Source organism: Urocitellus parryii, chromosome 2, assembly GCF_045843805.1.
Source record: "Urocitellus parryii isolate mUroPar1 chromosome 2, mUroPar1.hap1, whole genome shotgun sequence".
In the NCBI taxonomy this organism is placed as follows: Eukaryota; Metazoa; Chordata; class Mammalia; order Rodentia; family Sciuridae; genus Urocitellus; species Urocitellus parryii.
Window position 1 is genome coordinate 92,637,890 of NC_135532.1, and position 16,906 is coordinate 92,654,795.

The following is a 16,906-nucleotide window of genomic DNA, read 5'->3' on the forward strand; positions in this document are numbered from 1 at the left end:
TTTTTTTTCATATTTCTTCTATGGGTGGACAGCCAAATCCAGCCAGCCAGAATCCAGGAAGGGTCCTTGGGCTCGGTGGCCAGTAACATTGCTACTCCATGGGAGGCTTCACATTGGGTGCGCCAAGCCCCTTGCATCTGTCTGCAAAAAGATGGACCCTGGCCCCAACGCTAGAGGAGCAACCAAGGAGTTTGCAATTATTAGCTCCATTGCCTACACCCAACAAAAGAGAGCTCTGCTTCCAGCAACACAGGACCTGCCTCTTCCTCAAGTCAGATCCACATTAGCCTAAGGAGGGCACAGTGGCCCCACAGCAGCCATTTCCTTGGAGATATAGCTCCTTCCCCTCTCTGCAGGAGAAACAAAACAGTGTGCACCTGGGGCTGTCAAAGGGCACTTGAGGGGAGTGCAGAGCCTAGCGTTGCCACTGCCCTCCAGCTGGCTCTTAGGGAACCTGAGGGCCCAGCACTTCCCAGTTACTGCCTGCTTCCCTAGACTTGACCACTGGACTCAGGGAATTGAGTCTCAGGGAACCCTGAGGGAGCCTCTTTCCCTTGGTGCCCTAGAAATAACAGGTCCCATAGGGGCCTTACTGATCTTTAGTCAGTCTTATTCAGGGGATGCCTAAGTGAAACAGAGGACAAGAGGCCCCATATCAAGGTCCTTTCCCCTTCTCCATGGGATCAGCTTGATTTAGGACCTACCTTTCATAGCCATAACTAGGTGTTTCCTGCTTGCTGCTCTGGCCCTTACCATGTGGGACTCTAGAGCTTGCAGTAAATATGAAGGCCAGGAAGGGTTCAGGACGCCTCCAGCTGCCTCCCCAAAACTGTAGGCAACACCTCCATATTTAGTGGCAGCTGTGAACATCAGACTGCAAGCACCCCTTGCCCTCCCCTCTCAGGGAATAGGGCTGGGTTTCCTGCGGCGATGAACTTGTCCAGGCCCAAGCCCTGTCTAGCTCACAGCTAGACTCAGCCACAGGCCCAGGTAGAGACCTCCTCACAGGTCTGGTTATCAGAAGGCAGAGCCCACTGTGCAACTGCTTCAGGAACCTGTGTATGGGGCTACCCTGGCTGGCTATAATTGTGCCACAGTCAACAGTTCCTGGTACTACTCTCCCCACCTAATGAGGGAATATGGAACAGGGGGTCCTCTCCCACCCCCACCCACCCCCCAACACCAACTTGCACGTGGGCATGCAATCCAGTGTTACCTACAGAAAATTCAGTCCTCAATATGCAGGTAGAATCAAGAGCCAACTGCACTACCACCCCTATCCTAGGACCTGGGGGCCTCCATTCTTTGAACCCCTGAAAGAGAATCCACTGACGGCCCTACTTCCTTTTGGTTGGAGGAGGGGAAATGCAGAGGAAGGCACTAGAGTAAAGGGTTGCTATGGTGATGGAAGTTTTAAAACAAGGAGAGGGGGAAGGGAAAGATGTTAGCCAGGTCCCTTCTTTAAGAATTCTCTCATGCTTTGACCTAGCTCCTTCCCCATGGGTTCTGTGACCCTGGTCCTTATTGAAGAAAGGGAAGTGGGGGAACTGAGAGACTAGAAAAGAGAAGGTGTAGAGGGTCAAAGACACAGACAAAAGCAGAACCTGTGATGGAAGAGAAGCAAGAAGGTGACAGTAAGAGGGACATTGACACACGAGGAGAAAAGGGGAGGTAGGGAAGAGGCTTTGAAAGGACTTGAGATACCCAGCAGTACCCTAAGGTTTCCATGGCCCTGTGCTCTGAACCCCTGGGTCCTAGCTATCCCTGATATCTGTACCTTCAAGACTGAACGCTCCAGTATCCCTCAGACAAAGCAGCCAGATTCTTGGGGCATTTTGGTGGGGAAGAGGCCAGCTATTGCAGTTCTCCAGCCAGGACAGTTCCCCAGATTCTACTTATCCCCAGACTCTCCTTATCCTTCCGGCAGCTCAGGTAAAGGAGGTCCAATATGTTGAAGACACAGAATAAGGGAATGGAAAAGAAGCTTGAAGACCTGGATGTTTCCCTTTACAATTCCTCCTTCTCAGCTAGATACCCCCAGCCATCTCTCCAACCCCCATCTGCTTTTTTCTATAGGACTTGGATCCCTAGAGCCCCTCTTGCAGCTCAGCTTCATCTGTCGCCAACCCTTTGATGGATCTAGTCAGGAGGACCAGAAACAGCACTGTAAGCAACCCAGAATCAGGATAACAACTGCACAACGCCTCTGTGCCCCATGCCTCAGTTTCCCTAAACAGAGATTCATAGGCTCTGTGGCCTTCTTCCAGGGCAGAGGATTGTCCAACTGCCTGAGAGTGGAGACAAGAGCATGGGATTAGAGAGAAAGGTCAGCAGCAGATATGTAAAGCCAGCCTAGGGCACATGAGGGTCCACACCAAATGATCTACAAGAAAGGGAGACCCCTGCCCCACCTTGGGGACTAGCCCAACTCTGAGAAGAGTGGAGACACTAATTTCCCAGTGAGAAAATTGAGGCTCAGAAGCCACTGGAACTGGCTTCCACTTAAGGGAAGGAGGGTAAAGCACCAGGTCCCTAAAGATTCTGGGGGACTCAAAGCCTGGGCTTTGAGGGAGGCACAGAACAGGTTAGACTAGTGCAGACTCTGAGGTTTTGGTGAGGGACAGAGGATCCTGTTTCCTAGGAAGGAACCTGGTGGAGCAGGCTCTGTCTGGGGTCTGCAGATAAAAGCAGTTGGTGGGGGGTGGGGGAGGACGGGATAGGGGGGTTTGGGGCTCAAGAGTCTCCAGGGTCTCTGCCAGACAGTTCAAGTTGGGGAAAAGCAGAAGCTCAACTCAAACCGTTCCCAGTTACCCACAGTCAGGGGCCCTGCTCCCCACCATGGTGCCACCCTGACCCCCTTCCCCAGCGCTGCTGGCTCGCCCCCGCTGGCACAGCAACACACATGCGGGAGGCACACGTGTGAGCACCAAGCCCCGCACCTCCCAGCTGGAACATGTGCGCCCGGCACCCCCACCGCGCACGTGGGTCCTTGCTTTTGGACCACCCCCCACACACACATTGTTGGCCCTCCGGAGAAGACTTGGAAGCTGGAACTTTGCTGGGGGGCTGCTGGTCCCCAGGAGCTTGCAGCCTCCTCCCCCAACCTCGCAGCAGCCCCGCCCAGCCCCCTCCGGCTGTCGCCCATAAAGAACTCTCCGTTGTCATGGAAATTAGTGACTGCTAAGCCCGAGGGTGGGGGCCTGGGGGCAGTTGGGAGGGGCTGGAGGCGTCTCTGGGAGCTGGGAGGGATGGCTCAGCCCTTGGCCCCTAGCCTCAAGGGGCACCACGATCTTCGAGGGTTAAGGTTTTCACAATTCGTAACCGCAAAGGCTTCCCCCGGGACCCCCACCCCCCACCCCAGCCGTCCGAGGTAATCGGGAACTTCAACGACCCCGCGCGCCAACCCCCCCACCATCTGCAGAGCCCGCGAGCTGTGCTCCCGCTGGGACCCCGAGCCCTCGCGCCACCCCCCTCCCCCGCACTCTGCGCTAGGAACCTCTAACCAGGAAAACAATCCCCCAAGGCCCCCCAACATGCGTCCAGGAGACGCCCCCCAACCTGGGGCCCAACCCTCCCTGCTCCCGCACCTGCAGCTCTGGTTGGTCACAGAGAGGAAACGAGCGCGGACTCAGCAGGGCGCCGAGGGCTCCGAGAGTGGCGGGTAGAATCCGCTTGGGGCACGCGGGGCAGACGCGGCGCCAGCTGCAGCCGCTTCAGCTCGCGAACCTCCAGCATCGCCAGCCGCTAGCCGGCAGTGGATTCGCACCCTGGGCCGGGGGCGGGTTTGGAGGCGGGGCCTCCTAGCTGGGCCTGCCCCCACCTTGGGATCTCACTCGCGGGAGGGCACTAGCGGATTGGTGTCGAAGCTGGTGAGCCCCAACCATGCTCTCAACGATTCCCTTAAGACCTCGGACTTCCAGATCGACCCAGCAACAGAGGCCAGAGGGGCCATCCTGGGCCCAATGTAGGTGGTAGGGAGTGGGGAATTGGGGAAAAGCCTAAACCCTGGAGCTGCACGGAAGTCCCTTAGCTTTTAGTACTTGGACCATAGTCTCTGGGGGACGAGGGCTCCACCCAGTTCCCCAAACCCAATCCAAAGGGCGGGACCCACGTGGAAGAACCAACTGGGCAATTGCTACAGCATCCTCCTACCTAGGAGCAGTAAACACTCAGGGGTGTGTGTATGTGCAAGTGATCAGAAGATAACGCAATAAGGGCCCCAGACCATCCTAACCCCAACTCCTGCAACGCAGAAGTCTTTCCCAGATGTAACAGCCAGGGTTGCTGGCCCAGTCTGCTCCCTCTTGTATGGTGTTGAATTTTCCAACCGATAAAAGTCACCTATGACATGGTGTGTGCTCTGTTTTCTTCCCACTGTAATCACCTCCGAACGCTTCATGAGCAACCCCACCCCATGAGCTGGGGCATGGGGTCACAGGAGAACTGTAGCACCAATGTATTCCACCAAGCCTGGACTTGGAAGGAGAAAGCTCAGAACTGCTAGGAAGAAGATTTGAAAGAAGTCCTTGACCTCATCTTCATCCTTTATACATGGAACCAATATGTGCCCCCATTCCCCTCACAAGTACTGAGGACCATTCCAGTATCTAAAAGGCAGACTTAAGCCTTTCAATATCCAGTAAGCCATCTGACCCTGACTTCAGGGGTGGGGGAAGAATGGGATTATCCCCAAATTCTTAGGCATGTTGAGTGAGGTTCTTCTGCATGGCTACCCATAGCTGATGACAGGAAAGACTAAATGAAGAAATTGAGAATAGAACTAGAAAACTAGCCTGGGAAATGACTACCTCAACCAAGGCCACTCTATGTCTTCCTCCAGATGGGGTATTGAGGAGCCTTAACATCTTTCCTTAGCTTTGATTCACCTTCTGCAGGCCCCTCTGTGCTCCCTAAGTTCTGGGTGGTCACTGTGATGACACACATAACACTGCTGGGTAGGAATCTCCTGGCAAGTCAGGCATGTGCAAGGCAAAGACTATCATCTCAGTATGCTTAGCTAATGTTTGCAGAATGAATGAATGAATGGCTTGGCACTGAGTCCTTCTTGCCATCTGCCCACTATCCTTAAAATGATGGGACTCTGAGTTGTATGTGGTAGCCAAGTCATGAATTGCTGACCCCATGTGTCATACACATTTTCTGTCTTTCCCAAGGATCATAACTATCCAGGCATGGGACCAACAAGAAGCTGAAATGGGGGTTTATAGGCAGGGGAAGGGGTGGCTCTCTAGAGCTTTGCCTGATGCTGGCAGTACTCCACTTCTTCTTGGTCCTGTGCACACTCTGTATGCGTGTGGGTGAGAGCACGTGGCAGGGTGTGTGCGCACACGTGTATATGTTGTGTTCTTTTATGCTCAGAGAGATGGCAACAGCACAGTGTGTGCAGTGGTGCCCAGGGTCACGTGTGTCTGTATTCTGTGTGCACTCAGGCGTGCTTGCTGGCACGTGTATATTAACGCTGTTGTTAGTCCCTAGAGATGTGGATCCTTCTTTCTGCCTGACACAAGTCTCAGGATTGTGGAGGCTGAATCAAGCTATGGAAGCAGGATATAGGAAGGGGCTGGACCATTCCTGGGGGGTGGGCCAGGTCTGTGACATCCATAGATCATTGTTTCCAAGCTCCGCACTAGGGCAGCCCCTTGCTTTCAAGTATATGTGAGGGTAGATAAGTCTTTGTCATTTGTGGAAGGCAACCTGAAGACATGGCTTGTCCCTCAGCATCCAGCCAGGAAAAGTATGACCAACTTGAATGTTTGGTTTCAACATGTAGCTGCCCTCTGGACAGGGGATACTAACACCACTGAATGTCATTCATTCAGCTCTGGGTCATGCACTGCATCAAACCCAATCTTTTTTCCTATTTTCCTCTTCAGAGCTAGGCAATATCAACAGACATGGCTTCTAACTACCCACTAACAGGGATGATGAGAAGCCTTTCAGCATAGGACAGAGTTTGAGGCAAGAGCAGAGGTAGTTGGCACTGCATTGCCTCTGTGAGAACCCTCTTGAGAACTGTACTCTGGGCACCCTACAGGAAGGAGTTTCCTGAAGTGGGAGGCTAGGAAAAAGAAGGGAGTCCAAAATTTATAGTTCTAGCTTTTACCAAAGCTAGCAAATCAGAGGGGCAGGAGAAGACATGATCCTCAGAATCTACAGAGCCTACAGTGCAGATCCGTGCTACTCTCCCCATCTCAGGTTGTGCCTCCCATCTAGGATCCAGGACTTATTGGCCCTTTCTACTTCCTACCCTGTGTTTGAAAGGCCAGTACTCCCAGGCCCTCGTTCTCTGACTGGACAACACAGCATAGAACTCCAGCCAAGGTTCAGACTCTAGGAGGTACCTGTGTTACCAGGCCAGCTCCTCTGAGAAACCCAGACTGACCCTGACAAGGTCCCTCCCTTTAGGGTCAATGCCATATCCTCAGCCATCTTTAGAACTGCCCAGTTATTGTCCATGTTGCTGTCTTTAGCACCCAGAAGAGGGTCCAAGATGTGGGAGGGCAAGCAGTCTTTCCTTCTAGAGCTAGGGGAGGGGGCTGACCCCCATCCCCCACCTCATGACTCACACCAGGCTGTGTGGGTTATTACATTATGTTTGAAATTGCCATGGCAACTAGCTGGCAATCAAGGATAATTACACTTGTCGTCAGAGCAACAGGGCAAAACCCACAGCAGCCACTCTCTGTGGTTGCCCTTGGGGTACAGTAAAGGTCAGGCCAGATCACAGCCAATGCCAGCCAAGGGGCCTCAGATCCAGAAAGGGCAGGTTGCCAGAGCCCATGGAGTATCAGAATGCAGGCCTCCATTCCTGATTCTGTGCCTGAACTCCTTTTCCCCCCACACCACACTATGCCTGAAACATGCAACATTGCTTAAAGCAAGCAGAACCAGAACTTTATGTTCACAGCTGATACTTGTAGATAGCCCATGGGCCTTCCTCCTCATACTCACGGCGGCTGAGCCACAAGCTCTGGAAGGAGTCCCGGCATGCCATGATGGAACCCCCAAGCCAGGCAGCAACTGCACGGTGGGGAGAGCCCAGCACAGTAGCACCAGGGCCTAGCTCCTGTCTTAAGCGCTCAGGGAAGCCACTCACCAGGGTGCTGCCACCATCCAGCACCACATTGGCCAGCAGTTGCTTCTGCTGCTTGGCCTCTAGTCGGCTGATGCTTAGCAGGGCCAGCTGTGGAAGTCCTGGCTGGTTGACACCTAGCAGGTTGGGCTGGAAGAGAGCCTCAGGGCAACAGAAGCGCTCAGAGCCCAGTGTGACAATCTGCTTATCTGGGAGTACAAAGTCCACTTGGGATTGGGTCTGGGTGCGGGCCATTTCAGCCGCCATGTCCATAGCCACATAGCAGCAGGACTCTTTAATTTGGTTGACAAACCCTGCCTTAAGTGGTGAACGGCCACCTGCCAGCAGCAGCTGAGCCAAGTAGTCAGTAAGGTCAGCACCAGCCACATCCAGCCGGTAGGTGTCAAGTGGCGCCAGATCCCCAGTGAGGATGGGTGCCACGTAGGAGGTGCCATGGCCACTGCCCAGCACCAACCCAGTGGTACGCCCATAAGCATAGAGTGCCAGCAGGGCCTGATGCACTGTCTGCATGGCTGGCACATGGAAACGTTCAAAGAGTATTTCTGCCACCTTTTCTCGGTTAGTACGTGGTGAGATGGGGGAGTCAGCCACAAGCACAGCCAACTCCTCAGGCTGTACCCCCAGCCTGCAATAGAACAGGTGTTGCCACAGCACCTCTAGTGCATCCCAATCAGAGACCACACCCCGATTCAGTACAGGATAGGAGCCTTCCTGGTTTTCGGGCACTGCATACCGGGGCTGGCCCTGGGCTGGATGTTGCAGCAACTGAACTTGTGAGGGTACCACATTGAGGACATGGTCCTCACCAGCCAAACCACATTTGGTGAATCCTGTGCCTGTATCAATCACTACAGCTGCCATGTTCTGGTAGGGGCTTGAAGAGTGACGGCAGAGAACTGGTGACCGCCCTGACAGAGCATCCATGGTAGACACCAGCTCATAGCAGGCCCCACGGAGCAGGCCAAGATGCGTGACCACTGATGAATGTGTAATGTCCTCAGCTGTCAGCTTGAAATGGTTCCCACTCTGAGATTCAGTGTCCACCATGGCCATGGGCAAGACTTTGCAGCCAGTGCCAGGTGTAGTAAATGCAATCAGAGAAAGATGTTCTTCCTGGGCCCTGGGGGAGCTACCAGGTTGCCAGGATGAGAGCTGATGCATACTAGGGCTTTGAGCACTACCAATACCGACCATCTCTCTATTCCTATAGCTACAGGTCTCTTCTGGGGCCAAGGGCACTCGAAGTACCTCTACACGGGCAGGCAGATCCAAGGGTTCATTTTCCTGGGTGGAAACCTGGCAAGGCTCTCCAGAGGTGAGGGGCCCTCTTGGCAGGGTGGGATCTTTGGTGGTGGTAGGGGGGGGCATCCTGGTGAAGGGTACTTGCCCAGGGAGAGAAAGCTGATTGGTAAGAGGGGTCTGCCCAGTGAAAGGAAGCTGACCAGTTTCAGGGAGTTGCTTAGTACAGGGAGGCTGACCAGGTGGAGAACCCTGTTCAGCTATGGGTAGCTGCCTAGCAAGGAGGTTCTGCCCACTGAGGAAACTCTGACCAGTGAGGGGGACCTGCCCAGCATCTTTGGTCTGAGGATTATCAGGGTGAGCAGTAATGACTTCTTTCTCATTACGTCTGCCTACCTCCTCTTGGAATAGAGATTTGGGCATCACCTGCATATTGACAGATGAAGCAGGCTCTGAGTTCATCCACTGCAGTTTCTTGGGCTGGATCACAGAGGTGTCTGGCATCCTGGAGGACTCTAGCATCCAGATGGTATGACTAGGTTCATTTTTTTCAGCATCAGGTTTAGACCAGCCAGGATCAGGTACATGGGGCCGAATCCTCTCACCAAATTGGAGGGGTGTCTCCAGTGGAACAGGCCCAGTGAATATCCCAACCCTCATGGGTGTTTCAGGGGAGTCCCGTGACTCCAGGTTGTGCCTGGCCTCCTTGGGAACCAGGGCCACCTCTCGGTAGCTGGCAGATGAGAGGCTGGAGGGTACAGGGCTGGACAGCATGGGTGTGGTGGACCAGAAGCTAGAGTGATTGCTGGCAGGGGACATGTTCGGCCTGACCAATGACCGGGTAGATAGTATATTTTCAGGAGAATAGAGAGATGGGTGGCTGGGCACAACGCCCACCAACACTGCTCGTGAGCCCATAGGGTCATGGCACAGCAGCCCTACCCTGGTGTTGCCCGTGGCCATATCAAACACCAGCACTTGGTCTTCCACAGCTTCCTGGAGCTTACAGGCTGGGGTACTGGAAGCAGGAATTTGCATGGCTTCCCTGGGAAGCTGGGGTGTGGACTGCTTGTGGCAGGTTACTTGGTATGAAGACTGTGGCACACTGGAGTAGTTGTTGCAGACATTGGGGGGCTGCTTGTCAAGTTGAGAGCTGCTTACATCCTGGTTTCTCTTCTGGAACTTGGGAGTAGATGGAGGCTCTGGACATGGATTTGGGCTGCCTGGCTTGGAGGGATAGACTATGGGCTTCTCCACTGGGTTTTCAGGTTGCTCAGGTGGCACCTGCCTTCCAGTAATCTTGTGCTCCTGAGCATGGTCTGGGAACACTTCTGAAGCAGGTGCTGCAGTAGGAAGCTCCTCTTTAGGTTGGACTTTGTCCTGGCAGGACGGGGCAGTTTTAGAAGATTCCAAGAGGATTGACCACTGGTTGCCACATCTCCTGAGGAGGAGGTCTTGAGATAGGTCTTTAGTGACTGGAATGGTGTCAGTCAAGTGATCAAGGGTATAGGTATAAGGTTCAGCTGCTGCAGGCTTTGGGGTCGCATCTAGAGCTGGATTTGTAGCCTGAGCTGGAGTTGTAGGAGTCAGTGACGGCAAAGAAGAAGTTTTAACTGGGGCAGGAACCTGAACCAAACATGAGCCCTTTCCTGGGCCCTGATCTTGGCCTGGAGCCTGTGCTGGAGCCTGTGCTGGAGCTTGTGCTGGAGCCTGTGCTGGAGCCTGTGCTGGAGCCTGTGCTGGAGCCTGTGCTGGAGCTTGTGCTGGAGCCTGTGCTGGAGCCAGTGCTGGAGCCAGTGCTGGAGACTGTGCTGGAGCCAGAAGAGAAGCTTGGCCTTCAGCTGTACCATCCTTTGCTGAGAGAAAGTAGGGTAGCCATCGACTCTTCCTGGTGCCCAAGGGGGCCATCTGATCTGTGTTGCAAGGGCCTTTGCCCCAGCCTATCAGGACTTTAGCTGGAGCCTTGCCCTCTTTCCCAACCTGCACCTGAAGCCGGGAACGGTAGGATGCGCACCGGGTAATGTCATTGTTGTTGTTAATGCGTGTGCACGCTGGTAGGTTCAGGGTCCCGTCGTCCATGACAAGATGCTGTTGGGCTGCTACAATGGGACTTGAATATGAGCCAGTAGAGGAGAGTCTCAGAGCATCCTGAGAGGTCTGCATATAGCGGCACCTGGAGCTAACCTGAGCAGGGTCCTGGAGTTGCTGCTGAGTGGGCTCAGGGATGTGGGCCTGGGAGGCTGGGCCACAAGCTGCATCAGTGGTGGCCTCAGAGGAAAATGACAACCCCTGCTTGAAGTATAGGGATCCTGAGTTTATCCATGGTCCCTGGGACCCTCTGAGGCCACCCCTCAGCTGCTGGTTGCAGGCCGAGGGGTGGCCTTGGGGGCCCGATGGATCAGGGCCCCCCACCTTCTTGGTGGCTTCCATAGTCCTGCTCCATGCCCTAGGAGCCCTGCCCCCACTTCATTGTCACGGCAACCCTACACATCACAGCCCCCAGTGACCTGGGAGGTGACAGTGTGGGAAGTCAGGGGCCCCACCCCTTGAGGAATGGGAGGTCTGCCCTAGGGACCTTGGAAGGCAGAGAAACCCAGAGACCTCAGTGAAGTTGGCCAACTATAGGCCAGCCTCCTCTCCCCTTACCAGTGAGTGACCACTCTGCCCAAGCCAACTCCAGAATGAAGGCAGTACCTCAGAGGGGGCAAGTATAAAACCAGAAGAGAAAGGTAGGCAGGGAGACTCTAAGGAAGCCTCTGGCTCTGGGTCTTTTGGGGAGGTTGGCAAAGCCCCTTCACCACTTAGTGCTAGGAGACAGAAGAGGGTAAGGGGTCCAGGCTTAAGCCCAAACTCCCCTCCTATATATTCCCCAGCTCCTGCTCCAGGGACAATAGCTCCTTGGCAGTCTCTGATGCTCCAGATGGTTCTCCTCTGCCAGTGCTTCACAAAGCCCCCTCCCCAGAGCCACATGTCCCTGAAGCCCAGGACTAGTATCCCACTGGGGTGAAGATGGGGGTGGCAAGGGTAATGGTAGAGACTCTGCTCAGAATCCTCAAGCCAGAATGTTCTAGCTCTTGTCACATTGTGTCAGCTTCACCTTGCCCATAAAGGGGGCAGAGCACAGGGCACAGGGCTAGGCCATAGGGCCAGCCAAGTGGCAATTATATGATAGGGTGTGGTAGGGACACAGTCAGCACAGGGCTGGCCACACTGTGGGGAGGTCTCAAATGCTGGACTAAGCACATAATGGACACAGAGCTATGTGTATAGTAAGGACAAACTGAATATGGGCCTGGACATGGAGTATAAGAAATACAAACTATAGACCAGTTCCACCTTCTACTTCTTAGGTGGGGAAAAAATAAGGGAGGAGTGAGATGCTGGTCCTGGGCTTCAGGGACATATGACTTGGGAGAGGGATCTATGAGGTCCCCAGGCCCAGAGCTGCCCTGCAGCCACAGGAGACAGCCCTAGGGTAGTAGTTTAGAGAGCCAGCCACCAATTTTCATAAGCCTGGATCTGGAAGTTCTGACCTGGGCCAGGGGCAGGCCCTTCTCCCTCCACCAACCAGTCCTGAGTTCTCTGTTTTCCAGGGCTGTGTCCCTTTAGGCCTCAGTCTTTCCACCCAAGAAACAGGTTTGTGGAAAATGCAGCTGTAGGTTCATCCTCTGAAGCAGTTTGTTTTCACAAAGGTTAAAAATAGTATTTACAGTTGGCCATGGGGTGTGAGGCTATGTGACTAGGGATCCAGGCCAGCACTACAGCATCTGCAATACTACATCTGCACCTGACAATGGGCAAAGCCTGACTCAGCCACATCTCATGACCCCTGGGCCCCCTCCACCTTCCCCTTCCCTGGATGAAAACTTCAATTAAGACAGATGGTTCTGACACAGAGGAGCTAAAATGCTTATCTTCATGCTATGGCCCAGAAAGGTAGCAGAAACCTAAGGGTCTATGAACTGTGCATGTGTGTGCATGCACTTGTGCACATGTATACTTGCACAATATTATAGCTTCATTAATCTCTGAGAGAAAGAGTTGTCTTTTTGTGATACAGGTGCTAGTAGTTGCCTAGAATGCCTGTGCAGCATCAGGGCTGGGCTGTGCCTGGGAGGGCTGAGGAAGTACAGAGTGATGCCCCAAGAGACCCCTGTCATTCTGATTCCTGAACCATCCCCTGCCATCTCCTACCTCTACAACGTAAGGCATAATCCTCGTTTTCAGGGCTGGAGTCCTTTATGAGTAATGGCCTGAGGTCTTCTGGAGGAAAAGAGCAGAGCCAATTGAAGGTTCTGGTCCAAAAAGGAAGGCCCAAATGAGGCAGCCAAAAGAGACAAGATGCTACCTGGGAAGCAAATACAGCTTATAACAATAACAATGACTGACACTGTGACTGGAAACTGAGACAGGGAACCTGCCTCGATCCTGCCTGTCCAGATTCAGCTGCTTACCCACATAAGAAATAAGCAAACAATACAAAAAGGAAAAAGGAATTTTATGCAGTTTGATTGATCAGATCCTCCTTCTGTGCCAGTGCAAAGCAGAGAATACGTAACCCATCCTTGCAGTAATTCAATGAGCTGGGCACTATTGTACCTTTATTATAGATAAAGAAATCAATGACCAGAAAGGAGAGAGAGGCCTGTTCTTACTATGGTAAAGCCAGAATCTGCAGCTAGGCCATGAGGCTCAAGACCCATACTACAGAAACCTATGGTGCAATGACTGAGTGCCATGCCAAAGCCACAGAGACATGGGTCCTGCTTACATGCCTTCCTTCTGGGTGTTACAAGCCATGTCTTCCATGGACTTTCTCCTCCAGATAACTTAGCAGGTAGCTCAGGTGTTGAAGGGGTATATTCCTTGTTGGTGCCACTAAGCCAGCGCCCTCCCAGGAACCTTGTGGTACTGAGTACAGGCCAGGTGTACATCCCTTTGGGTCAGGCTGAGTCCTTATACTTAGAATTCTTGGCAGGAAAAAAAACCCATTCCCATCTTATCCAGCTGAGGGGAGGAGTAGCAGGCAGGTAGAGAGATTATTAGTCTAGGCCCTTTCTTCCCAGACCCTGGAGAAGGTACCCCTGTACCTTCCCCCAACACTTGTTTTTAAATAGTCTCTCACCAGGAAGAAGGGCTTCCAATTCTATTTCTGATTCTGGGAAGTGATGAGGGCCATGTGTTGCCATGGCAACCTAGAACCCCTCCCCCAGGATGAGCCCATTCCCCAGACTGAGGGCTGTAGGGTGAAGAGCGGGTAGCAAAAGGAGCTGGAAGGAGCTCAATCTGAGGGGAAGATAGGATGGAGTCTCTCCTGTGAAGGGAGTACTGGCATTGCCTTCCTCCTTCCACTTCATCTATCCCTCCTGACAGGCTTGGCGGAAGGCCCCAACCCCTAGACAGAGAGTTGAGTCCCTATAGAAAACCATTCTCTCCTATAGATCAAGCTGAAATCTTGTCACCTAGAAAGCCTTGGGGATGGTGAAGAGGCAGCAGGAAGGGCATCAAGGACGAAGCACAGCTAGGCACAGTGGCACATGCCTCTAATCCCAGCTTCTCAGGAAGGAAGATCGCAAGTTGGAGAGCAGTCTGGGCAACTTAGCAAGATTCTCCAAAATCAAACAAACAAACAAAAAAAGAGGCTCAGGGATATAGCTTAGTGGTAGAATACTTGCCTCATACAAGTGAGGACCTGGGTTCAATCTGGGTTGGGAACAGATTATTATTTCTACCAGAGAACACGTAACCCAGCCTTGCAGTAATTCAATGAGCCCAGCACTATTGTACCTTTATTACAGATAAGGAAATCAATGACCAAAAAGGAGAGAGAGGCCTGACTTAACTATAGTAAAGCCAGAATCTGTAGCTAGGCTATGAGGCTCTAGACCCATACTACAGAAACCTTTGGTGCAATGAGTGAGTGCCATGCCAAAGTCACAGAGACATGTGTCTTGCTGGAGGGGAGATTACATGCCTTCCTTTTGGGTGCTACAGCCCCAAGCCCCACATCCAAGCTATGTCTTCCATGGACCCTCCTCCTCCAACTTAACAGGTAGCTAAGTTATGGCCTACTGGATCAACATAGACCTGTTTCTGGCTCCCAGGAGGAAGCTAGCTCTATTAAATTTCCTGTTCTGCACTTTTACAGTCCACCTCCCTTCCATTCTCTGTGTCCTGAGAAGACTCTGGACATTAGGATCAAAAGGAATCTTCAAGGGTTCCAGTGTAGTTATCCTGTTGATAATGGATCAGAAAATAAGATCTGTTTCTCTAGAGGTTCATCAGGGCTTATACACCAGCCCTTCTGCTCCTGAAGAGGGAAGCATTCCAGTCAGGAGCACAACCTAGATCCAACCCTTTCTCAATACTCAGGAAACTGAGGCCCAGCATTGTGCCTTCCTCTCCTGATCCCCCTTCCAGAAGCTACCCAGGAGCCCTAGATCTCCTGCTTCCCTGAAGTTTCCCTTGGTTATGATATACCCATTCCATGGAGGTAAAACTATTTTGTAAAGGAGGTGGCTCCTCTTGCTCCCATGCCTCTCTGCCTGACCCAGAGGATGATAGCCAAGGACAAAGAATCCCATCATCCCTAGGGGAACCTATGGCAGGGTGAAGGGAAATAATCCACTCCTAATCTGTGATGTAGAAGGCAGAACCTACTAGTGCCAGGAGGATACAGCTTCTGAGCTCTAAGGCACAGGCAAATTTAAATAACAGATGTTTAAACAACCTTCCTTGCAAGCCTTCAGTGCAGTGACCCCTCTGCTGTGATGTGTTGCAGCTTAAAAATAGCCTACAATGAACCGCTCTGAGCCCCAATTGACTCAAGCTTACGTAACTCTGCATGAAAGATGGCCAGCTGCACCAGTCCAGAGGGAGGGCAACAGCTCAGCCTCCCTGATTGGCTAGGTAAGTTCCTTACCCCCTTGGGAGCGGCCCCCCAACAAAGAGGAGATGAAGAAGTACTGCTAGAAGCACATATTTCATGACTGCTGGGAAGAGACCTCCAACAACATCTGCAGAGGGAATGTGAGAGGAACTACTTTCCTTCAGGAACCATACAGAACCCAGGCCGGATAGAGGGTATAGGAACAGATGAACGTGTCAGAGAGATTGGGGTACAAGTTCATGTTGGCAGGTGATTACAGCTGAGCAAAAATATTTGTTTTCCCCTTTGAAGAGGAGGCTCCCTGACTTGGAGGTACTTGTCAGCAAGACACATGCTTGGCTGAATCTGTCACTGCTATGGAGCCCAGGGGTGGAATCAACCTCTTTGGACCCTCTAATTCTCCATGTCCAACATCCCAGGAGCGACCCATGAGGGAGGGGGCACTGTCTTCAAAGCTGAAAGGATCCTGTGATCCTGGCCACCAGCTGCTTCAGACCCCATTCCCTCTGCCACCTTTCCTGACACATCTCAGATCTCAAATGCCCAGACAATGACAGTCTACAAGAGTGTGCAGGTGGCTAAATCAACCTGAAAGGGAGCAGAGAAGAGAGGTAAGGGTGCCCCTGGCATAGGGAGCTCTGGTGCTCACTGATCCTCCTGCCTCTGCCCATGCTGAGCCCTACCAAGGAGTCATCAGCTTCCTTCAACTACTTCCAATTGAGTTTAAAACAGGACCAGTGCTGGGCATGGTGTCACAGGCCTGTAATCCCAGTGGCTTGGGAGGCTGAGACAGGAGAATCAAAAGTTCAAAGCCAGCCTCAGAAACTGTGAGGCATTAAGCAACTCAGTGAGACCTTGTCTCTAAATAAAATACAAAATAGGGTTGGGGATGTGGCACAGTGGTCAAGTGAGTACCCCTGAGTTCAATCCCCAGTTCAAAAAAAAAAAAAAAAAACAGGACCAGTCCACAGAACAATGGTGAGAATGGGCTTGGAGTGGGGCTGTACCTGGCCTCAATTGTGACTCCCAGAAAACCTTTGGGACCCTGGAGAAATTCCCTGACATACTAGGGCTGAGACATATGGGTATCTCAGGTCAGACTAATGGTTCTCCACCAAAGCAGGTCAGTCTATCCTGTGTATAACTCTCTAGGTGCCCAATGACAGTAACACAGATGTTACAGTAACACAGATGTTACTGCTTTTTCCCCAGTCCTGCAGCCCCACTAGACTACTAAGGAGGGAGATGAGGCAGAAGGCCAGTACTAGCTCTTGGTGGAAAGGCTGGATTCTAGAGCCTTGGGAAAAACAACTTCCTACCCTATCCTCACCTATTGGCAAGCCTAGGGGCCACCTGCTGTACTGGAACCACTATTCAAGCCTTCCCTAGGGGAGAGGCAGCCCAACCTATCCCAGACTTGGAGGACACTCAGAAGCCTCCTGGTCCCCCTAGCCCATCTGAGGGCCTAGAGTTGACCCTCTCTACCTGTCCTCCCTGTCACCAATAGCCAAGTCATCAATTTGAAACCCTAAAATAGTTCTTAGCTCACAACATTCTGGATGCACTTGCAACTATCAGGTGACCCTAAAAATGGAGTTCTGAGCTTAGGGGCTGCAGAAGTTTGGAGTGGGGCAGCTGTGCTATAATCTTGTACCATAAGCAGG

General features: G+C 52.6%; 1 protein-coding gene across 1 annotated transcript; it reads right to left on the minus strand.

The window, feature by feature from the left end:
• Window positions 1-6,922: 6,922 nt before the first annotated feature.
• Window positions 6,923-10,783, minus strand: LOC113179254 (uncharacterized). The gene is made up of 2 exons (XM_026383734.2): window positions 10,166-10,783; window positions 6,923-10,027 (listed from the first exon to the last, which is right to left on the minus strand). Exons 1-2 carry the CDS (start codon window positions 10,781-10,783, stop codon window positions 6,923-6,925), a joined length of 3,723 nt encoding a protein of 1,240 aa, XP_026239519.2.
• Between the last annotated feature and the right edge of the window lie 6,123 nt (window positions 10,784-16,906).